General features: G+C 40.4%; 2 protein-coding genes across 3 annotated transcripts; one reads left to right on the top strand and one right to left on the bottom strand.

Moving 5' to 3' along the window:
- Nucleotides 1-260: 260 nt before the first annotated feature.
- abcg2a (ATP-binding cassette, sub-family G (WHITE), member 2a) lies at nt 261-12339 on the top strand. 2 transcript variants are annotated; one of them, XM_056368366.1, is made up of 19 exons: nt 261-404; nt 1401-1488; nt 1587-1717; nt 5319-5378; nt 5993-6107; nt 6375-6527; nt 6864-7021; nt 7329-7431; nt 7625-7673; nt 7759-7857; nt 7961-8059; nt 8503-8648; nt 8855-8937; nt 9047-9136; nt 9608-9732; nt 9956-10110; nt 10850-10939; nt 11182-11258; nt 11750-12339. In XM_056368366.1, exons 2-19 carry the CDS (start codon nt 1453-1455, stop codon nt 11895-11897), a joined length of 1917 nt encoding a protein of 638 aa, XP_056224341.1. In that variant the 5' UTR covers nt 261-404; nt 1401-1452; the 3' UTR covers nt 11898-12339. The 2 variants fall into 2 exon arrangements, with proteins under 2 accessions (XP_056224341.1, XP_056224342.1); XM_056368367.1 differs by having other exon boundaries at nt 272-404; nt 1415-1488.
- Nucleotides 12340-16160: 3821 nt separating this feature from the next.
- LOC130164079 (extracellular signal-regulated kinase 7-like) lies at nt 16161-22813 on the bottom strand. Its single transcript, XM_056368508.1, has 10 exons — nt 22646-22813; nt 22104-22298; nt 21786-21970; nt 21559-21671; nt 21337-21476; nt 20802-20890; nt 18465-20555; nt 17935-18028; nt 17707-17860; nt 16161-17267 (listed from the first exon to the last, which is right to left on the bottom strand). Exons 1-10 carry the CDS (start codon nt 22811-22813, stop codon nt 17113-17115), a joined length of 3384 nt encoding a protein of 1127 aa, XP_056224483.1. The 3' UTR covers nt 16161-17112.
- Nucleotides 22814-24070: the final 1257 nt, after the last annotated feature.

Raw genomic sequence — 24070 nt, 5'->3', positions numbered from 1 at the left:
TTTAAAATCAGCTCCACTTTGATGACCCACAACAAAAATGACTAATTTTGGAAACATATATAAAACTATGTGAGGAGACACTTTGCATAACAAGTAGTTGTTACTAGACTAAGGAAGATTTTCAATGCAGAACTTACTTCACACTGAGTAACTGAAATACAGACTCAGATACTACGTCCAGCTGGAGGAGAGAGAGAGTGAGTCACGCTCTGTCAGCTGCCCTTCTCCCCACTTCTCTTATCATGCCCTCACTCATAAAACTCGGCTTATAACACACACACTCAACAAACCGCTTCCTCACACACACATTGATCTCTGGAGTCAGTGTAAACACACTCTCCTGGTCAGTGTCCTGGGTTTTGGATTTCGGTTTTTCACAGGGATTTTATTTCAGTCTACAGCAGGTAAGAGATGAACTCTGGTTTTTATCTTTACATCAGGTTCAAGAGAGATTATAACGCTTCTTTGACTGAAGAGTAGAACAGAAATATGAGGCAAATTTGAATGATGATTGGTGTAATTACAAACAGCAAAACACCCGACTGATGCTGGACATGGGACTTTTAGACAAACACAATATTTGCACTTAAAGAATGCAGGAATTTTAGACCTTTTGTTTTGATTGATTTTCAGCAGCTTCGTAGCAGACTGATCCTCAATTTGCACATCAGCAAAATAATTAGTAACCAGTCAAAGGCGGAAACTGCAGTTACCAGAAAAACAACACTTTGTTTTCTCGAATGTCTAAATGCCAAAATCTTACAGTGGGATGTGGTTGTACTGTTAGAGCATCAAAGTGCTGTTTGCATATTGTCGTCTAACAACAGTCAACATTGGTTTCTTTAAACCATGTCCACAGTCTTTTCTGAACCTGAACCCAAACTATAAACCAAACGTGTGTAATTTTTGTAAAGGTTTCGGAAAGGCATTAGCAAGATAAATATACTGGTTTAATATTATAAAAAATCATATACATAGTTTTATTGTATGAGAAAAGGCTTTTAGTATGAGGACTGGCCAATAAATTTGGGAAGAGCCACTAACGTTAGCTTAAACCCTGATATAGCATTCAGGACCGGCTAGCAGAGTGGCTGTGTCTTTTTCTAACATGTAGTCAACTCTTAATAAGGTCATTGGCTTTGGAAGTAAAGCTTGGTTACTATTGTACTTCATAAGCTAGCTAACTTGGTCTGCTATTGTTAGCCTCTTACGTTAAAGGTTTGCTAATGTTAGTATCTTGTTTGCTAACGTTAGCATCTCAGGTTAAAGGTTTGCTGACATTAGCATCTTACTTTAAAGCAGACAAAAACACATTTTAATTTACTTTTTTAGCTTTAAAATGACTTGCTTTCTATAAGAGGTGTTTAGTGTCTTGTTGTAACAATAAAATGTTTCTTTAGCGTTTTGTGTTCAGGAGGAGCGAGGTAGAGGACATCGGAGACCTGAGAGACGATGGAGTCCCATTTCAATGGAGCCTCAAAACATCAGGTACCTTCACGCCGTCTTACTTTCTTAATGCTAATACCAGACATTTTAGAAATATGTCGGTGTATTTGTGGTTTTATTGTGAATTCATTGTTTTTCAGTCTGCAGGTTCGAGCCAACAGCGGCACGGCGCCACTGTTAGCTTCCACAATATTCACTACAAGGTGACGCAGGGAGGAAACTGTCTTTGCAGGAAGAAAGCTACGACCAAAGACATCCTCATCGACCTCAAGTGAGTACACTGATGTTTCTAAAACTATGGCTCAAGGATCAATATGTGTCACCAAACTCACTTTGTCGTTTGGTCCAAAAATGAAAATGCTACCATATTATTATTTGACATTAACTTGTGCAGTGATTAGAATAAAAATATGGGCAAACCAGAACAAAGAAGACCACATTTCTTATACTATTATGCTAATTGGTGATTGTAGGACAGCAACTGATTATTTTTCTGATCAATACTTCAGTCTCAGAAATATAAAGAATTTATGATATATGCCTATCAAAATTCCCAAACCAATGTGATGCCCTCAAATTGCCAAAAGTTCTTTTGACCAATATTGACCAAATTCACTGATATTGGTGATTACTTTAGTCATTTTAAATGTGTTGAAATCAGTTCCAAAATCACCTTCTCTACACACCTAAAGAGAAAGATGTAAAAACCCATTTCAGCCTTCAGGTGACGGAAAGTTTGAGCCCCGAGTTCGGTAAAAACTGAGGCTGTGCAGTTTATAGTTATTGTGTTAGTTTGTCTACGTGCTGACAGGATTTCACCTGGGAGGCCAACGTGACACGATCAAGGCCTGGTTGGATCAAACACACACACATACACACACATCTCTGGAGGCAAAGGAAGGAAGTTTGCTTTGTCAGGAGACTTAGGTTCCCACTTTCCTTCTGTGACACACACATACATACAGAAGCTTGTCAGAAAACAATGACTCTCAGCTTAAATCAACAAACAGACACAGTGGCAGGATGCTGAACTGCCTCCATACCTTTCAAACGTGACTTAGTGAGAAAGTTCAGGGTATTAAATTCACAGAAATATGTCGGCTCTCAGTTTTCACGTAACCTGAAGAAATCCGGTTAAACTTTGGATTTTTGCCTCTGTAGTTCTGAGGAATCAGCCATGCTAGCAGCATGTTAGCAGCATGCTAGCAGCATGTTAGCAGCATGTTAGCAGCATGTTAGCAGCATGTTAGCAGCACAGCTCTACAGATGGAAATTTGCTCTGTCCATCACTTTGGTATGAAATATCTCAACAGCCATCAGATGCAAAGGCATCAAATTTTGTGCGGACATTCGTTCCTCTTAGGATGACCTGTAATAGTTTTGGTGATCCTCTGACTTTTCATCTAGCGCCCCCATCAGGTCAGAATTTCAACTTGTCCACTTTGGTTTTCGACCGAGTACCTGCAAAACTAAAGACATACCCATCAGCGAATGTAAACATGCTAACGCTTGAAATTAAGATGGTGAACATTGTAAACATTAAACCTGCTAAACATCAGCAGCTGGTGGTAGCATTTAGCTCACTGCTAGCATAGCCACTAGCATTGCTGATTCTTTGGTTTTATTTGTGCAAAAGTTTTGTTTTTTAGAGTGTAAACGTCTCTTATTGAGGCTTGTTCAGCTTGTACATCACACCCATACACAAATATTAATGACTTAGTTGTTTTTTAAACTTTAATCCTTTAATGAGTAAACAAAAACCATAAAGCTCATTATTCACAAAAAAAACCCCAAACCACATTTCTATTAGAACTCACCAAGAGGTCATATTGTTTAGTCCGTGTCTGAAACACCAACGTCTCTCCACAAACCTTGAAATTCTTTCGTAGCCCCTCTGTTATGAAAAAGTTCAAGGTCTTTGATTATTTTTGTTATGAAAAATGCAACAGGTCAAAGTGCGGTGCACATGTTAGCGTGAGTACAGTCCACAGCTGGCGGTATCACAGGTGTTTTATTGTTCTTTGCGTGTAATCATTGACCAGTCTGAGTCAAAGTTGAAGGAGGATTCAGTGTTTTATAGAAATGTTTACAGCTTCAGTTCATCTGTTGTGTGCGAACGATGTCTGCCAACTTCTCCTTACATAACAGACAAGTTCACAGTCTATCAACCCAGAGCTTATTTATAATCACCATCATTTATGATCGTGCACCGAAAGATTTCACCTTTAGTTTTAGTTTTGAGAAACGAAGCAATGCAGCTTCAAGTAAAGTCACATGTCACACATTCTTTTTAGGAAGATAGCGGTTAACATATTTTGGAAGTAAGGAAAGAAACTGTGCGTCTCATACCTGAAACCAGATTGAAAAGAGCTGTTCATGTCTTATCATGAGAGGGAAGGAAGTTAAACATTTGGTTTGTACATGTAAGTTAAATATGAAGAGGTGGGTGAACGCAGCTCTGGCTTCTCCTCATTCTCTCCTGCCTTTTCTCTCATTGAGCTGTTGAGAAGATTTGGGCTTTTTGACCTTTATCTTTCTCTGTCGGCTTCGTGCACAACGCAGAGTTTAAAGATCTGCGTTGATTTTCTCTCAGTGAAACATTTCTAGACCTCACCAAGTCGGTTTGGTTTACGGATCTGATATAAACCCAGATTTAATGTTGCCACACATCAAGGAGAGTGAAGCTCCAATATGCTTCTGCTAATAGAAAGAGAACAGAAAATAAAACTCAAAGTAACAAATGAAAATGCAGCATCATGGTTTCAGTGTGTCATGTGTTTTCTGACAAATGACCTGACGTACGTTTGACAGGGGGAAGTTGTGTCACCGTGTTAGTCACAATCAGCAAAAAGACAAAAGGTTTCTCAACAGTTGGATCAAAAACTGAACTGGTCAGAAACAACATCACTTCTCTGCCACCAGAAATATCATTATTATGATTATTATTTACTCAGTTTATTGAAAAAGAACTTAAAGGAGCCAACTGTAACTTTCACTAATGCTACATAGCCAACGTTAGCATTAACAGCGGTTTACTTATCAGTCTTGGCAAGAGCTTCAGCCATCTTGTGTTTGCAAGACAGGAGGTTATAAAACGTCCTTCACGCAGCGCTACCTCTTCAGAGCTGACTGGACGCTACAGTGACTCGGTATCGGAAAGTGACAAGATGGTCTGGCCGTGTCGGTGCTAGCTGGTTAGCATGCAAAGTTCAGTAGAAGAAAGGAAGTGATAGAAAACAAAACAAAACTTACAAATAGCTCATTTAAAATATATTATAAGTAAATTAAAATAAATATATGAAGGAAAGGTGGATAGAAAGACAGAAAGAACCATCATCTGTGAGGCAGAATAAAACTGCAGCATCATGGTTGCAGTGTTGAAACAGAACAGTGTCATGTGTGAAATTAGCTGAATAACTGATGCGTTGGACAGGGGGAAGTGTTCTCTCAGCACAACCACCGAAACATGAATCAAACTATTGCAAAACAGCTTCACCAAAACCAAACAATGAATATATTCTCAGACCGCAGGAGGAAAAAGCCTCAAAAACATCTCAGTTCCTTAAAAATATGACAACACGGCACAAGTGATCAAAAAGTTCACCAACAGTCACCTTGAAGACACAGAACTGAAAGTGCTGCATCATTTAAAAACATTACAATAGAGATGAACACAGAAAATTACAGGGACAGTCAGCAATATGAGCAATGTGTGGGCTGTTAGCTTAGCTTAGCACAAAGACTGGAAACGGGGGGAAACTGCTAGCCTGGCTCTGTCCAGGACATCACTTCTATAGCTCATGAACTAACATATATTTTGTTTGTTTGTTTATAAGTACAATATTATTTATAATAAATTTTCTGTCTCTCAGTGGGATCATGAAGCCGGGGCTGAACGCCATCATGGGAGCGACAGGAAGCGGCAAGTCATCGTGAGTGTTTGCTCATACTCTTCCCAGTTTAGATGAGACACTGCCCCGTCAGTATGGGGTCAGGGATGAGGCTTCGTCGAGGCGTTCGTCAGACGGAAGTGGGCGTGGTTTCAAAAACGAATTTCCAGAAAATTAGCAAAAGGAAAATGTGAATTAATGTGTTTCCATCCACTCTGTGAATATTAGTTCATAAGAGATAAACAGGTGAGGAAGCTTCAGGTGAAGAAGAAGAAGACATAACACAATTAAACAATATTTCTGTTTCTATTAATGTGAGGCGTTATCTTTTCACTAAGTCTATTTCCTCTTTGTCCCATTTTATTTTTTTATCAACACACCACAAAAACCTTTTTGCAATATATATATTTTTAAATTTTTCTCTCTGATTTTTTGTGTAAATTGAAAACATGCATAAGAACAGGTGGATGGAAACACTCTTCCTGCTGGTTTGCTGAATCAGATGATGTAAGGAAAATGGATGGTTGTTCTTGTCATGGACAACACTGTTGTGTAAATAAAGGTTTTATATCATAGTGTCTCATTGAAGCTTCTTTATGAATGAGGCGAGCTGATGTGTAAATAAGAGTCGTTGATGGGAGCTGTTTGTGGTTCAGGTTCCTGGATGTTCTGGCAGCCAGGAAGGACCCGGCCGGTCTGTCAGGAGAAGTCCTGATCGACGGAGCTCCTCAGCCTCCGAACTTCAAGTGTCTGTCTGGATACGTGGTGCAGGTGGGTGAGACGGGCAGGAAGCCAGGAGACCCACAGCAGCCAGCTTTGATTCAGGAGAGTTTCCTGGTCGAGGCAGGAAAAGTCTGCACACAACAATAGGACCAGCTTTTTAGGCCAAGAGTGTTTCAGTCGCACACAGGATACTTCAAACTGTTTAAGAAGGTCAAGGGTCAAATCGATAATACCGATAATCGATCACAGATCAAATATGAAAAGATATCTTTGAAATAAAAGTGCATCCAGATGTCGATGGTTTCTTGTCTGCAGGACGACGTGGTGATGGGAACTCTGACGGTCAGAGAAAACTTCAGCTTCTCGGCGGCGCTGCGTCTCCCGTCCTCCGTCACTCAGGAGGAGAAGGAACAAAAGGTCAACAAACTGATCCAGGAGCTGGGACTGAGCCGAGTGGCCGACTCCAGGGTGAGGAGGGAGGGAAGGGGAGAGAGAAAGAAAGAAAGGGAGACAAAAACATACAGAAGAGAGTAAGAGAGGGAAAGAGTAAGGAAAGAAGAAGAAAAAGAAAATGAACAATAAAATGAGACAAAAAGGAAATAAAGTTACAAACAGATGGAAATAAAGAGAGGACCAAAAAAATGGAAATAGTGAAGAAAGAAAGACGAAGGAAAAAGAAATAAGGTGATAAAAGGTCAAAAAAGAGGGAAGAAGAAGAAAACACATGAAAAAGAGGTAGTAAGTAAAGGTGTGTGTGTGTGTGTGTGTGTGTGTGTGTGTGTGTGTGTGTGTGTGTGTGTTCAGGTGGGCACCCAGCTGATTCGTGGGATCTCGGGCGGCGAGAGGAAGAGGACGAACATCGGCATGGAGCTGATCATCGACCCGTCCGTCCTCTTCCTGGACGAACCCACAACGGGGCTCGACGCCAGCACCGCTAACTCTGTGCTGCTGCTGCTCAAGAGGTGTGAACACACACACACACACACACACACACACACACACACACACACACACACACACACACACACACACACACACTAGGCTGAAGCCATATGGGGGCAGCAGAAACAAGCTGAGAACACAACACTGACATATTATCACCATATAATGTTGATTTGGTGAACTCGTTGCTAGGTAACGGTTTTTAGGTTTGTGCAATCCAAACTGTTTGGTTACGATGAGGAAAAGACGGTTGTCAATGGAAACCAGCGGTGACCCGTCCTTTACGTTAACAGAATATTTATCATCTCTCTCTTCCTGTTTCCTCAGGATGGCGAACAATGGCCGCACCATCATCCTGTCCATCCACCAGCCTCGATACTCCATCTACCGCCTGTTCGACAGCCTCACCCTGCTGGTCACCGGCAAACAGGTCACTCATGCGTTCTGTAGCGGCCATCTTTGGTCTTAATAATTCATCTAAACTTCCGACTTTAATTGTTAACCACGTTGTGTGAACGACCTGAGACTGTTTTACACGTTGAGTTGGTTCGTTACGGCGCGGCCTCTCACCTGTCGTTATTCTACGTTTTATTAATGTCTTCATATGAACTCTTGTTCGTCAGGTTTACCACGGGCCGGCACAGAGCGCTCTGGAGTACTTCTCAGACATCGGTAGGAACACGTGGTTAACTTTGACACAACGTGATGTGAAGTGAAAGGTAATGTTAATAATCCGCTTTGGAACTTCATTTCCCAGGATACACCTGTGAGCCCCACAACAACCCTGCTGACTTCTTCCTGGACGTCATCAACGGAGACTCGACCGCAGTCATCAACAGCAGCGTGGACAGAGAAGGTTTGTTGTTGTGACGGGAGAAAGATTTCCACACAGTGTTTATTTATCTTTTATTTATTTGAGTTGAGTGGATTTTTTGCTGAAGGCCTCTTTCTTTGTCCAGATTCAGACTCAGTGTCAATGTCCAGACGGGGGATCGAGGAGAAGCTGGTGGAGGAGTACAGAAGCTGTCAGCACTATAAACAGACCAAGGCAGAGCTGGGTGGGTTCAAGAAGATCACAGGGTCGATCTCCTCATGAGTAATCAAGCGTCAGTCAACATGTTTTCAAGAGAATAAAAGATGTAGAGATGCTACATTTGGATTTAGAGATATATTATACACATATTATTTTATAAATTCTTCTTGGATTATATGTGTCATCATCAAGCAAATTGTCTCATAGCTAATTCCCACTCAGGATATTGTCATTTATTTACTGTTTTGTTTTGTTGTTGTTATCAAATGTATCATGAATTAGATGTGAATTTTTTGCTATTTCTTACATTCCGTTTTGTATTTTTCATTTCCTGAATAATAATAATTATTATTATAATTTAACTAATATTTGTAGCTGAAGTTCACAAAAATGTGCAGAACATTATATATAAAAAAAGAGTTGATGAGCATTACACCTGAAGTTGCTCTGTCACCGTCTCTCTCTCAGAAAGGATAATTCAGGGCAAGCCGACGACCACCACTGCTGCCTCCAGAACCATCACTTACAACACCAGCTTCCTGACCCAGTTCAGATGGGTTCTCAAGAGAACGTTCCGCAACCTCATGCTCAACCCACAGACCTCGGTCGCCCAGGTGAGAACACAACAAGTGAATTGATTGTCGATTGAAATGTCCAACAACACACACCTGAGGTAACACTGCTGAGTGCTCATAGTGGCCACTATAAGAACTGCAGCTTCAGATACTTGAGGCTTCAGCACTAAGTCATAATTGCTTCAGATCTAAACACATTCACTGTAGTATTATAGTATTGATGACTGTGTTTTCACTCTGTTCAGGTAGCTGTAACCTTGTTCCTCGCTCTGGTCGTAGGAGCCATTTTCTTTGACGTCCAGGAGAATCAGAGCGGGATGCAGAACAGGTATTCTACTCTTCTCTACTTGTGTTTTGTCATCATGTATAACACGTTACAATGTGTATAATGTGCCGGATCAGATTGTGTATTGATCAGATTGATAATGTGTTTCCAGGTTCGGCGCTCTCTTCTTCATCACAGTGAATCAGTGTTTCAGCTCTCTGTCGTCGGCTGAACTCTTCATCTCCGAGAGGAAACTCTTCATGTGGGTCTGACACACAAACACACACTCATGAGGACGCAGTGTTGTATGAAGAATTTCAAGTCATCCAATAACCTCTAAAAACAAAAAAGGAAATAAATAAATATTATTATGGTCTGTCTTTCTGAGAGTGACGTTAGAGGACATCCGTTAGTTCAGTCACATTGTGAGGACTCACTTCCCATCTGGGGACAAAACTGATGTCCCCACAAGGTTAAATTGGTTTATTTTGAGGTTAAAGGAATAGTTCATATTGGGGAATGCAGATATCCACTTTACGTTTCTCAGTCTGTATGCTAAGCTAGGCTAACCATACCCCGAAGTGAAGAGTTAAGTCAGTCCCCTGATGGGAAGTGAGTCCCCACAATGTGATTGAGTAAACATAAATATATAGTTGTTTATCTTCAACTTGTCCTGGTTTAAAAGAGATTGGATCAGGTTTATTGATAAAACTTTTTCTCTCCTTCTCTACAGTCATGAGTACATCAGCGGTTACTACAGACTGTCCGTCTACTTCCTGTCTAAGATCCTGTCTGACATCATCACACTGAGGACCATCCCCGCCATTGTCTTCAGCTGCGTGGCGTACTTCATGATCGGTGAACATGATTTCACTTTTGTTGCTATAAAATCTGAAGAGCTTCCTGCTGCTGTCATGTCTTTATTATTGTTTAAGACCAGGCTTTTATTTTGTTAAACTGGAGTTTATATTTCAAAGTTAGTTAGCTGTTAACTGTAGCCTTATACTTTAGGTGACTTTACAGTTTAGATTTATATTTAGATTGATTATAACCTTGGTTCCTGTGATGTGTGTGTGTGCAGGCCTGAAGCCCACAGTCGAGGCCTTCTTCCTCTTCATGTTCACGGTCATGCTGGTCGCCTACACGGCCACCGCCATGGCTCTGGCAATCTCAGCCGACCAGACGGTGGTGGCCATCGCCAACATCTTCATGACCATCGCCTGTGTCTTCATGATGGTGACGTACACACACAGCAGCACTAACACTTACACATATTTGCTAAAGCCCGCGCCCCCCCCCCCCCCCCCTAGCAACTGTTGCCACACCTGTCAAACATTCCATTCTAGAACTGCACGTTTGTTGTCGAAACAATGTATCGATTTGTGAGGACAGCAGGGCGTTTACCTCTGTACCTGGCCTGAGAAGTAACACTGTGTTAGCTAGTTACTCTGCTATGCTAATGTTTGCTACTTACATTGGACACAATTTCATTTTCTTTCTTCTTTCTGTAACAAATCAAGTACTACCAATCTGACCAATCACAGACCTAAAAGCACTCTGATTCCCAAAACCATGAAACATGAAAACTCCAACTCCCATTATAATTATTAACATAACTATTTACATTATATTGCAAAATATGTTATAAAGCGCTTCACAAGGCAAAAAATAAGATGATTGAACACCATTTAAACTGAGCAGCATTTTCCATAAACCACATTATTATTATGATTGTTAAATCTGTTTTTTCTTTATTTTATTTTTATTAATGCAATGTTTGTTTTATGAGAGAAAAATGTTATTTTGATATAAAGAGCAAAAGTGAAGACAGTTTCAGTTTAAAATGAAGATAACACGTAAAAACGCACATGTACAAAGCCATAAAAACATCTCATATTCATATTTGTTGCACTGAATAAATAAATACCTCTAACGTCTTATGTGTAAACCTTTTTCTCTCCCACTTTTTCTGCAGATCTTTGCAGGTTTGTTGGTGAATCTTCCCTCCATCGTCAGCTGGCTCTCTTGGTTGAAATACCTCAGCATACCAAGATATGGGCTCAGTGTATGTACACACACCTACCACCAAATCTGCCTTCAGTTTCCTTTCTTCAGTATTATTGAATTAAAAATAATTTGTTGTCTTCAGTGAGTTTATATTGTTACATGTTTAGTTCTTCTACTGGAAGTGCTTTAGTTTAACTTTTTATGTAGATTTTAAAGCAGAGTTTCTGGATTTCTAGGAATTGAAAAACATATTTCTGACGTATGACTGGATGATGGTGATGTCCCTTTGTGTCTCTCCAGGCTTTGCAGATTAATGAGTTTTCTGGGCTGAACTTCTGTCACGGGTTAAATGCCAGCATCATTCCACCTGGACTCGCGTAAGAAACACATACACAATCAAGTTTAAACATTAATGACGAATTCTAATTTGATTTAACTGATATAAAATTATCACTGGCGCCGTGGTAGTTTGTGCCACAGTGACGGCTCCACCTGCTGGACAGCATGACACATTACACCCCAGCAGATTCCTGTTTGTAGTCAGAAAACTGGTTAGTTAGTTTAGTCAGTGACTCAATCAGTTACTTCACATGATTAATTGTTTGGGTTTGAGCATTAAATTAGTTAACCAGTTAAATTATTAGCCCTAAGTTTTGCTGTATGTTATCTAGTTAGTTAAAATGTGAGCCTGTTTCTTTCTCACTGAGTTGATTAAACTTAGTTAGTTAGTTTGTTAGATGGTTAGTTACTTAAATTAAACATTTTAAAAATGGCTGCCACTCAGATAGTTACGTGCTGTAATGGGTAAGTTACTCAGTCAGTGATCTGGTTATTTGGTTAATGGGGAACCTTTGTGCTGTGCCTGCAGTTGCACAGGGGATGAGTTTCTGACGGAGCAGGGCGTGGATTACTCCACCTGGGGCTTTTGGCAGAACCACATGGCTCTGGGCATCATGACCATCTGCTTCCTCATCATCACTTACCTCAAACTGCGCTTCATCAGGAAGTTCACCTAGACCTTCACCATCACCATCATCGTCATAACAGTCACCATGGTGATGTAATCTACGATGCGGTTTAAACCTATGTGCAGCTGGAGGCGCTGTAGTTGTGGTTGTACATCTTTTATAGATATGACTTTAATTTTTTTTTACTATGTTCATTTGTTCATTTTCATTCAATTTCATAAAGTTGATTCATGTGATAAAATAAGAAGCAGAGATCTCGCAGATCGACTGATCATTTGTTTGTAAAATAAATGCTCATGTTTATAGAGAAGTTATTAATATGTAATTTATCCACTCCTCACTAACACTGTAGAACTGTAATGTGTTAACTCATTGAACTGTATCCTGATTTTTCCACTGTACATTTTACAGAAGTGATTTTTTTAATTTTCACATAAATACAAGAATTTTATATTTATGAATTTTTACAAAATAAAATACTGGATTTTTATTCTGAATTTCAGCTCTGTTAATTTTTAAAGTTCAGACAGTTTTATAAACTTAATTTCTCCTGCTCACATTTGTGACATCCAAATTTAAAATTCTTACATTTGTTTCTATCGAGCTTGAAAGTTGATTCTTCACCCTGGGAATAGTAATTATGAGCTTTCAGCCACATCCCAGAGTCTTCATCAGCAGAGGGAGTTGTTTAGATTAGGTTCTGACAACTGAGCAAACTTCATCCACTGATGAAGACCATGATGTGTAGTTGAAAAAAGTGATTATTTTCATTATATTAATTTCTTGATTAATTTTCTCGTCTATAAACAAAGGTTTTTTAAAGAAAAAATCAAAAAGAAAAAATTAAAAAGAATTCTCTACATACTGAAAAATTATATAACTATCCCGCATACCTACATACTTTGAGAAAACATAGATAATATATATATCAATACGTGCAGCTCGATCGGGAATGGTGTACTATGACTTTTCTTAGGGTTTTGAGTAACCATGGCAACATAAATGGATAGAATTCCCATTGAGAATGAATTGGTAAACGACCAAACCCATCCCTCTTTGGAGCTGTACTACTGCGTCATATTTCAACGTAGAAAAATGGTTGAAACCTTAAACGGGTCACAAGACTTGAGACTCTTTTGGGTTAAATCGGTATTTTGACAACTATTACGGTTTTCACAAAATCGCAGTTTACGTTTTGCGTCATTTTTAGACTGTTTCAGATTTTTTAATACGTGCACTCTAACTGCCATCCCTGAAAGTTTTCCTCAAAAAGAAATCTCACAAAATCTTTTAAATCTCACAATTCCCAACCTTCATTGACAATTTTTATACCAAAAATGTAGAGATTTTTGTCCTGTATCACCCAGTTCTGGTCTCATTCTGATACCTCTTACGGTTTTTGAGGAAATCCCCCCCAAAGTGCAGAGAGGGCGGTCCAAAGCTCCCATAGACGCCCATGTCAAACTGAGCTCTGAGGCTGTGGCCTTCAACAGAGTTGAGGGGAGTTTATTTGCTTGTTAATTGTATATTAATCAGTTACTTGATTAACTGTTGCATCTCCATAAGCTCAAAATAAAAAGCCAGTATAGGTGGACTCTAAGTCAAAGCTCTTTTACCAAACATGACTTTATGATTACAACGCAATAATGTGGTCAGCAGATAAAACTGTTTATATATAATTGGAGGTTTCTGTATAAACAGATAATGAAGGAAAATACTGTAAAATGCAGCTGTAATAATATAAAATATGTCGTATACTGTTCATTAATAAAAACCGAAAATGCCTTTATATCTGCTCACATTACATCACTGTTACAAACAATCTGCCTTTTGTTTAGATAAGACAAGATAATGGGAGAGGATCATGAACACACACACACACACACACACATATACACACACTGACTGTACAGTAGGTGTGTGTATGTAAGCAGACACTTGCTCCCATAGCAACCAAGGCTATAAACAGTCACAGTGTGTGTGTGTGTGTGTGTGTGATGTTAGGAAATCTCTGGTTCCTCTTGAGTAACACCAGTAAAGGCTGGAGGGACACAGGTAGAGAGGTAGACACACACCTTTGTGTTGGTGTGTGTGTGTGTAAACGTTTCCATAAACAGTTCAATGCGACCTTGAGCAAAGCACTGAAATATAAGAAGCAAAAAATGGAAATACTCAAGTAAAAATTGTTCTTAAGTTACTTCCCTCTGCTTTTCCAGGTACTGAAGTCCAGACTGGATCCTAGACAAACTAAACCGCAGCCTGGTGATGATTTCTCTTTGCATCATACTTTATGAACACGATGTGTTTTGAGAATAATCAAGAGAAGCTTAGTGGTTTGATGCTTCACTGATCTGCGCTGGAATAATATTACACAATCTGCTGTTATAAGGTTTGGAGAGACAGTAAGAAGGATTAAAACATGTGGCAGGGAAACTCCAGGTGTAACAGCTGATGTCAAGGTGAGATAAACATTTAAAGCTGAGCCAGTTTCTTGATCATACATTATATTAAAAGTCCCATTATGTATAAAATCTTTGTATATTGAACTAAACTGAGTATCTTTGGGTTTGGGCCAAAGAAAAGATATTTAAAGACGTCACCTGAAACTTCAGGAAACTGTGAAGGACATTTTTCAGACATTTTATCATCAAAACATCTCAACGATCGGCTCCATGTGATCAGCAAACTGATCTCAATGCTATCGAAACATTTCATAATAGTGGTTAGAGATGAAGTAAAACTGAGGTTTGTGCCTTTTCCTTCCAGTTTTTTGTTGGTCAGAAAATGTCTAGACAGACGAAAAATGAATCTATTAATTAATGTCCAAGTCTAAACAACACTCCGTTTTACTTTGAAAAAAAGAGATGAATGAGGAATAAAAAGTAGTAGAAAGGGATGGAAATTGATTTTCAGGACATGTGAGGACGGTGTGAAACGTGTGTTCCTGTGACTCAGGCTGTTTCTCTGTAAACCTTCACCAAAGGAATAAAGTTTTAAAAAGCAGCGATGATTAACAGAGTTTCACCGTGACGCAACTCAGAACCACAAACCCTGACAAAACCTTTCAGTCTAGACATTATCCATCTGTTCCCCTCTCCTCCCTCCTCTTCAGTCCTTCCCTCCCTTTTTATCCTGCTTCACCTTCCTCATCTCACGTCTTCCTCAGTCAGTCCGCAGTCTGTCCTCCTTCGTCTTTATCCTCTAATTTGCTGCCTGCATCTACAAAGTCATGTCTTGCAGGTTGACAGGTCTGTCCACCTTCCTCCTCCTCCTCCTCCTCAGAGTTCAGAGCTTCCACTTGACTCACGGTGAGTTCGATTACGCTTGTTTTAATCTGATCAGCTGGAATAATTGCACCTCTGTGATTATTTATTTGTTAGCGTGTTGTCTTCACGGCAGTTTTGCAGGAAACAAAAGACTGAGACAAAAGAAAAACACACCTTCGACCTGTCATCATAAAAAATGCAACGCAGACTGAGAGATCACATGGCAGCACAGACGCCTTAATGCACGCAGACATACGACCACAGCACCTGCTGACCTCGGACAGCGTGAAGGAAACTGCTACAAGATTTTAATTAGGAATACAAAGGTTTTTTTAATAAGATACTGTGTCTTTAAGACAGTGAATCCATCAATATCCTATAGGGTGATTACAGTTTCATTATCAATTAATATATTAATTATTTTTCTGGTTTATTAATTGCTTCGTCTGCAAAATGTCAAAAAGTAATGACATTTCTCACAATTGAGTTTTTTTTTTTTTTTTACCAATAATTATGATCAAAATTTTATAATTTTTATGACATCATGTTCAAATAGCAGCTCTGTTTCTATCCACATTACATCACATCTATATCTAATACTATGCATATTTAATTATTATTATTTTTATTTCTTTATTATTATTAATTATTTATTTTTTACTGTTAAAAATCTAAACTTCTTATGTTGTGTTTTTGTTTTTTATTATTATTCTATTATCTATCTATCTATCTATCTATCTATCTATCTATCTATCTATCGTGACTTAGCAGATGTTAGCAGATGTTAGCAGATGTTAGCAGATGTTAGCAGATGACTCCTGTTGTTAACTTTGTATCGGCCACTGATCCATGGTGATATTTCCCTCCATCAGCTCGGCCCCTGTCCAGTGTTTCAGACTTTGAGCCTCCAGAGATCGATGGTTCTGCTGTGGGCGACACCTGCAGGATTTTTCCTGTCCCCACGCCGGGCCCCCCGCCGGGCCCCACGCCGGGCCCCCCGACCACCACCACCACCACCACCACAACAACAGCCCCACCTCCACCCATCACCAGGAAGGTATCTATGCATCAGATTAGAAGTTGTTTTGTTTAAACTCATATATAGTGTTAGGTTGTTTACTTGATTTATTCTACTTTAATTGATTCAACTTTCCTTTTCATTGTGTTTTAAATGTCTTTTCTTTACTTAAAGCACTTGCCGCCAAAGAAACCAAAGACCAAAGACACGGGAGCACCAGTCAGGCCACGCCCAGCTCCAGCAGGACCAATCGCTAACAACCACCCCAACCCTGCAGCCCGCCTCCTCCACTACCTCCTGACCAATAGCAGACGACGTGCAGCCGGTTCTCTCCCAGGATTCAACAGGTTTATGTCTCAGCCAATAGGAGGGCTGTCATCAGAAAGCGACGAAGTACTGGCAAAGTTGCCAAAGAGAACAGTCGTGAACCGGTGGAACGTAGGTTCGTTTTCCTCAGACTCTAGTGACGAGTCTTAAAATGACATCATCAATTTTTGTATTTTTTTGTTTTTATGCAAAACTGAGAGATTAATGGAAAAGTTAAACAGTTTTGTTAATGTTGTAGCTGCATCACTGTTTTAATATCAGTAAATATTTAGTATGTTGTAGATATTAATTATTGTGCTGTAAAAAGGAAACTTTACCAACGCAAACAATCTTCTTTTTAATGTATTTACATATGAACGACCTGTTTACTGGGTTCAAATTTGTAATATAATAAAACAAAAACTATTATTTAACTGCCGTTATTAAAATTTTCACACATTATCCATCTGTTGTTTGACTAAAGATGCTCCTGTATCAATAAACCAGGTGGAAATGGAACAGCTGGTTCTTCATATTAGCGAAATGTAGCCACCGCTAACGCTAAATGAATGAACGGGATAAGGACGAATGTAATGCATCTTTTTATTTAGGCGAGGTCAGCACTGTTGATGTTGAGGTTTACAGCGATGAGTCCAAATGAAGGAATCTGTGTTCAGAGAGTCGTGTTAGGACGTGTGTTTTGGTGTGTGTGTGTGTGGCGTCTGTCAGTACTGTTGTGTCCGAGCTGCCGTGGTTCTGATGGCGATACGGAGGGAACTGGCTGTTTGTCTTTCCTCTGATCCTTGGTGACGCCTTTGTTGTGTTTGCCTGGGAAAACATGTATTTGGTGTTTCAACAGTTAGGGTCAATAGATAAATAATTTGTACGGCGTTACAACTCAGGAATATATACATCCACTTATATGTTGACCACAAAAGAAGATCCACAACAGTCGCACTCATATTCCATTAATTTGTCATTATTTTTCTCATGTTGTAACATGTTTTTAATTCATAAATAAGAATTGTTGGATAACAATGTGTTTAATTGGTGGCGCTTTCATGCATATTTCTGATTGTGGGAAAGTTTAGTTTGATGTAAAGACCCAGCAAAGCTGAAACTTTTTCTGCAGAGTGAGGTGTTGACACACTATCAATCAACACCTGTCAAAGCTTAAAAAAACCTGGATTGGAACCGTAGTTAGCCTAAAGGGGGCGCTAATGTTAAAAGTGGAAACTAAGATGTGTGTTTGTGTTTTTGTGCATACCATCTCTTCCTCTGAGCTCTGGTAGCACCGAGCTTCTTAGATCTGGGAAATGGATGTCTGATTTCCTTTTGGCCACGGCAACGCCACCGCTGTTACCAAGGTTACAGCGATCAGACAGGAATGAGCGCTCGCTGATCAGACTCTTATCTGACACCTGAAAGGAGAGTTTAGAGAGAACACTTTAAATTCTAACTCTGTTGTACACAAGAAAAACATGCATGCTGTTACCTGTGCTGTTATCGATGCTGTAATGTGACTCGACAGAGACTGTTGGGCCAGTCGACTATAGACGCCACCGTGATGCCTTGGCTTGTCTATACACCTGTAATACACACACAGAGCGTCCTACCACGTGTCAAAACACACATTAGTTGATAATCAAGGATGAAACAGGCTTCACACAGGTACGACAACTTTAGGCAGAGTTCAGGAACATTTTTTGTGACTACTGGTTCGGACCGAAAATATAGAAGCTACTAAACAATTAATGAGTTAATGTGCATGTTAGAATTTCACTGGACAATTAAAATCCACACTAGGAGTGACAACAACAGCTCAGGACATACACCAGCTAGTGCTAGCTTAGTTTTTGACTAGGCTTCTTGCATCAAAGCAAAGTGGTTAATCAGTACTGCTTCATTAATCAGATGCTAGCTAGCTTGTGTGGTTGTACTTTATCGTTGGGGTCTTTGGGGCGAGGTTTGATATTGTCTCAGGGCCAAGTCATTTTAGTAGCTGAATTGTGGGAACTTTAGTACCTAAGGCTGTGGCTCCCAGGATGGAAACCGGCCCCGAGGGTATGATGATCACTGGCGGCTGGGCTGTTGGCATTGACGACAGAGAAGGTGGGGATAAGGGTTGCTGAGGAAGGAGGGAGGAGGAGAGGAGTGGAGGAGGGAGGAGGAGGTGGAGGAGGCGGAGAGGAATGGGGTACACTGAAATCAGACTCATTAAGGTCTGTGGTATCAGTGCTGTGTAGGACGAAGCTTCTCTTTGAAGCTCTGTGGTCTGGAGTTGTGTCATTCCTTTCTGGCTTACTATTTGTCTTCCTTGTCTCTGTAAGAAATTTAGTTTTCTGAGTCCTTGTGGACAGTGTTGTGGTGGACATTCTGTAGTTGCTAAAAGACCCAACCTTTGCTTGAGATTGTCCAATAAAAGATCTGGAGTGAGTGTGTTTCAAGGATTCAACTTCACTGCTGTCGTTCTTTATTTTAGGGCTTGAGCTTCCAGAAACCTTTGAGGATTGATTTACTAAAGTCTTGGTTCTTGCACTGGTGGACAGGGAAAGTGCTAAATCCTCTCTGTTCTCTTTATCTGAGACTTTGAGGGTGTTGGTTTTAGGGATTTCACTCAGTATGGAGGCTGATGTTGGTCTGGATTCTGGACTGATCTTAAGTTGGAGAGTTGTCTGCTGATGGACACTGGAGGGCTCTGAGGATTCGGGATCCTCTTTGTGATTTTTTCCAGAAGCATGGGATACTGGTATGTGCTTTCCTGCTGCTTTGGTTGCTGGTCTTAGCTTCAAGTTTCCGTGATCCTCCTTAATAACCTCATATGAAGTATTAAAACTATCCTGCTGAGTTTTGGTTTTGATTGATACTTCTGTAAGTTCCCTGTCTTTCTGAAAGTCCTTTGAAGGTTTGTTGGATAAACATGTGATGTCATTTGTGGGTTTAGCAATTGAAGTCAGGACAGTTTTGGACAACTTTGGATTTGATACTCCTTTGGGCAGTGTTGTAGTGCTGTGTGCAGGACTGGTGTCGATAAAAACTTTGAAGGACTGCGTTGAAAGATCTGAAATCCGAGTCTTTGATGGGTTGATGGACAAAGACATGTTGGTTTTGGTCATTTCTGAGTCAGAGTTTGAGGTAGCCTTTGACAGCTTGGGGTTTGACGTCAAAACTTTTGAACATTCAGACATCTGTCTTTGCTCTGGGTCTCGTGCCTGATGCTCCGAAGTAGTGGTCATCTTGCATAGCTTGGTAACAGAAGGGATAATTAGGGTAGTGTGGTCATTGCTTGATGGCTGACACGCTTGCAATGCCAAGCTTGAGTCTGTTCGATTGACCTTTGATTCCAACAAGGCTTTTGAAGATGAACTCATATTTGGATGGTCAGTGGTTGCGCTTTTAGACATTTTGGGCACTTCCTTTTTTGCATTGTTCCAGCTTTTCCCATACTCCTGATTTAGCATCGATTTAGAAGATCCACAGATGTCCATCACATTTTTCTCAGTCCTACTTGACACAGTTGTGTCTGAGCCACTAGAATGCAAACTACTGGAATCTATATCTTTTGTCTTCTTTGTACTTTTTAAATGGTCTTCCCTTGGTTCTACAGAAGCAACTTTCCCATGTTTAGGTTTAGCTACCACTGTGTTATCGTTCTTCAGACCCGTTATGGTCCTTGTACCTTCTGACGAATTAGAAGAAAGGGTTTTACCTGATTTAGAAATCTCAAGTTCCTTCATTAACCCTGCACCAGTGGCTTTTCCTGTTTCACTTTTCATGGCCACTGAAGCCCTTGCTACATTATTGACTACCTTAGCACCTAATGTCTTGGACTGTTTGGTGGACATCAAAGGTTCAGAGATGTTCCGAATAGTTTTAGAAAGCTTCGAAGGTTGTTTTCCTTTTGTTTTCTCCGTCTTCTCTTCTTCCTTCTTGTCTTTCTTCTCCTTTTCCTTGTTAACTTTCTCATCCAGATCTTCCAGCTGTTTCTTTTCTTTGCCTCTTTGGTTTCTCTCATTTCCTTCATCCTTTTCTCGTCTTGGGGTTTTGGTTATTTTGGGAAGGATAGAGTTTTCCCTGATGTCCTTTTGGATCTTGGCATTCAGCTCATTTAAAAACCTGTATAGATACATAGATAACATAGATGCAGCAGTTTAGTAAATTGCTTACGGAGGCTACCCAACAGTCAAAGGGTTGATTCATGCTATCCGCTTGTTGTCCAAGGGGAGAGTTAGCAGACTATGAAATGTTGCTAAATACTCTCTTAAACCTTAACAGAGTATTCGATTAGGTTAGTTGCTCTGTAAAAATAATCTGTTCATGACAATTGTTGAATTGTCTGTTAAACTACAAACACAAAGATACCTGATGTGGAAAGAGTCCTGTGTGAACAGAGGATGTTCTAGCAGTTCTGAACACTGAGCCCGTCTTTCTGGGTCCATCTGGAGACAGCTCTGAAAGCGATGACAGAAAGGTGTTACCGATTCTGATATGTCTTACTTCAGATCTAAAAATGACTAAACATAATGAACAAATTCATAGCTTGCAATACATCTCTTGGCTTTTAATCAACAGAGCTTTTAAGTTCCTGTATTCCATCGCTCTTACTGTATTTAAAACCTAGCAGGTCATGAACAGAGCTAAGCTACATACTAGCAGCTGGTAAACTGTATTTGTATTTGAAGACGACGTGGCTCATAACGTTTATTATTCATTCAGTGTTTCCTCTCCTCTCTGTTCCGGTACCCTTTACCACTCGGAGTGGGAGAATGATAGAATTTAATACGCCATCATCCTGTAATTACACTGTCTGCCACCAGAGGCTGCTGTTGCCTTTGCCACTAAGCAAAAGTTACACAGTCTTACTCTCAGTCAATTAACTATATAAACTAAATTGTACCTGTGCCAAGTCTATGGCAGTGGATGTGATTGTAGGGAAGCGCTGCCGCAGTGGGACTTGGCCGTAACATTCTGGCAACCTGACTCCAGAAAAGACAGGATTCCTGTAGAACAACTCCTGGTGATGAGCAGTCAGGTTACCTGTTATGGAAAAAAAGGAGAACTTAATGGTGTTGAGTGGGTTTGTAAAGGAGATTTAGCATATAGGACTATTTTTGCTTACCAAAGCACCTGACGATGTGGTAGATTTGGTCGAGGTCAGAGTCTCCGGGAAACAGAGGTTGACCTGTTAACATCTCTAATAATAGACAACCTACAGCCCACACATCCACTGGTCTACACACACACACACACACACACACGCACACACACACACACACACACCTGTTAACATTTTTATCAACAGACAACGTAGAGCTAACATCCACAGGGCTACACGTAAACACTTACTTTCCGTATTTAATGTCTCCCACCAGCAGTTCTGGGGCTCTGTACCAGCGAGTGGCTACGTAGTCGGTGTAGACGCCGCCCTCAGCAGGCGACGCCATGGTGCGGGCGAATCCGAAATCGCACAGCTTGACCACGCCCTCCTGAGAGATGAGGATGTTCTCTGGTTTAATGTCACGGTGGATGATCTGTGTGGGAAAGAGACGAAGAACGAGCTAAAGTCTGTAATCCTTCATCTGCTAGCCATATTTGAAGACCTGGAGAGGAAGACCTAAAAGTCTGGTGAGGTGTTTGGACGAATGCTTCATTGCGTGTCCTCACATTTTGCTGGTGGCAGAAGGCTGCAGCCCTCAGGATCTGGTACAGATACTGGCGGCTGGCGTTCAGGTTGAGTCCACTTGGGTTTAGCTCCAAATCGTCCAGGAGTGTCCGCTCCACAAACTCAAACACCAGATACCAGCGGCGACGGCGCTTCCACACTTCCAGAAGGTTCACCAGGTTGCCGTGACGCAGTTGCTTTATGGGCGAGAGAGACGAGAGCGGAGAAATAAGCATTTGTGAATTTAAAGCTGGACCTGGTTACTCTGACTGTATGTCTCATGTTTTATTAAAGAATTTTTAACTTGACGCAAATTCACCTACAACCTTGTATGAACAATGAAGCTAATTTTAGCTCGCAGCAGCTGATTTGTCTTCTTCTAAATGTAAGAATAGCGCTCTGAGTTGTTTTGGTTGTGTTTGTCTTGTGATTGACAGGCTGCTTTTGTGTTTTCCTTCACTCAGGTTTCAGTCTCATTCAGACTTGATTGACTGATTGGCTGACTGACTGACTGGTTGGGTGATGGACTGACTGACAGGTTTACCCTGAGCAGCTTGATCTCCCTCTGGGCGATCTTCTTCACCATCTTGTCATCGTCGGAGTCCATGAACTTCTTGATGGCAACGAGGCGTCCGGAGTCTCGATGACGGCACTTCAGCACGGTGCCGTAACTGCCCTCCCCGACCAGACCCAGAGACTCATAACGCTCCATTACAGGCTGTTACCTGGAGGGTGTAGAAACAGTTAAGACCAACTGATTCTAAATATATTAACAAAACCATTAAAGAATTAATTAATATTAATGTGTAAACAGTGCTGTAAATACTGCTGTAACTGGACAGTTATCTCCCATCACATGTGTTGTGGCAGCTAAACATACAATGACACCCCTTTAAACTCACAGTGATATGGACCATTAAAATCACTGTGGTGAAATATCACAAATGTGACAGAAACACTACAGAACATAAACAACAACCTGCTGAGTTCATGTCCGCTGAAATGTACAGTAAAGGTCAGTTTCTAAACACACACACACAAACACACACACACACACACACACACACACACACACACACACACACACATACACACTAACCTTAAAGGGGAATTCCTTTTGAAGCTTTAATCGGTGCCGTGAGCTTCCGTTATCAACGTAAACACTGGAGTAACGTTTTGTGTGTGTGGACAGTCACCGGAGAAGACAACTTCACTCTGTGTCTCGGTATGTGCGTGTGTGAGTCCGTGTGTGTCCCTGCAACTGCCTGCTGCCACCGACAACGTTACCATAGTAACGCCCCCCGCCATGCTCCACACAGGGAGATCGAACCATCCGCGGATAGAACGTTACGTCAGCGAAATTAAATTTAAAAAAAGGAACGTTACGTCAGCAAAATTAAATTTAAAAAAAAGAACGTTACGTCAGCGAAATTAAATTTTAAAAAGTTACGGCGAAATTAAAGGAGAAAAAAAAAAGAAAAAAAGACGAACGTTACGTCAGCGAAATTAGATAAAAAGACCGTTACGTCCGCAATGAATAAATAAAAATAAAAAAGACCGCAATTAATAAATGACCGTTACGTCAGCATAAAAAAAATGAGCACAGCGTTTTTTGGATAAAAGAATGCAAATTATTTGTAATCTCGTTTGCTCTGGAAATATGCTGTCAACATGCTGATGACTCATTTAATAACTGTCAAATGAGACAGTGAACTGTCTCTGTCTCTGTGTACAGAAAGAAAGACTAATCGTTCTAATGGTGCAGTTTCAGTCTAAAAATCATTCATTAAAATGACTAATTACTTGATGAGCGACACATTTCTAGTGAACAGCAAGTCAACAACATATCTGTGGGTCTCCTGTTCAACTTTTTCATTCACTTGCTTTCACGTGACACTGACAGAAGCTCTCTACCATCACCTACTGTCGGTTTTAGAGCACTACACAATGCTGTAATTTCCCCTCCCTT

This window comes from Seriola aureovittata, chromosome 23 (genome assembly GCF_021018895.1).
Source record: "Seriola aureovittata isolate HTS-2021-v1 ecotype China chromosome 23, ASM2101889v1, whole genome shotgun sequence".
Taxonomy (NCBI): domain Eukaryota; kingdom Metazoa; phylum Chordata; class Actinopteri; order Carangiformes; family Carangidae; genus Seriola; species Seriola aureovittata.
The sequence above is the reverse complement of the archived record's forward strand: the minus strand, read 5'-3'. Positions and strand labels throughout refer to the sequence as shown.

Bases quoted from the DNA above. Each gene is read 5' to 3' on its own strand.
- abcg2a (XM_056368366.1), top strand. From the start codon at position 1,453: ATGGAGTCCCATTTCAATGGAGCCTCAAAACATCAG. The intron at 1,489-1,586 runs GTACCTTCACGC...ATTGTTTTTCAG, and splicing joins ATGGAGCCTCAAAACATCAG to TCTGCAGGTTCGAGCCAACA. The intron at 1,718-5,318 runs GTGAGTACACTG...TCTGTCTCTCAG, and splicing joins GACATCCTCATCGACCTCAA to TGGGATCATGAAGCCGGGGC.
- LOC130164079 (XM_056368508.1), bottom strand. From the start codon at position 22,813: ATGGAGCGTTATGAGTCTCTGGGTCTGGTCGGGGAGGGCAGTTACGGC. The intron at 22,299-22,645 runs GTAAACCTGTCA...TCGCCCATAAAG, and splicing joins GGGAGATCAAGCTGCTCAGG to CAACTGCGTCACGGCAACCT. The intron at 17,268-17,706 runs GTATGCACAAAA...ATGTTTTCCCAG, and splicing joins AGAGCTCAGAGGAAGAGATG to GCAAACACAACAAAGGCGTC.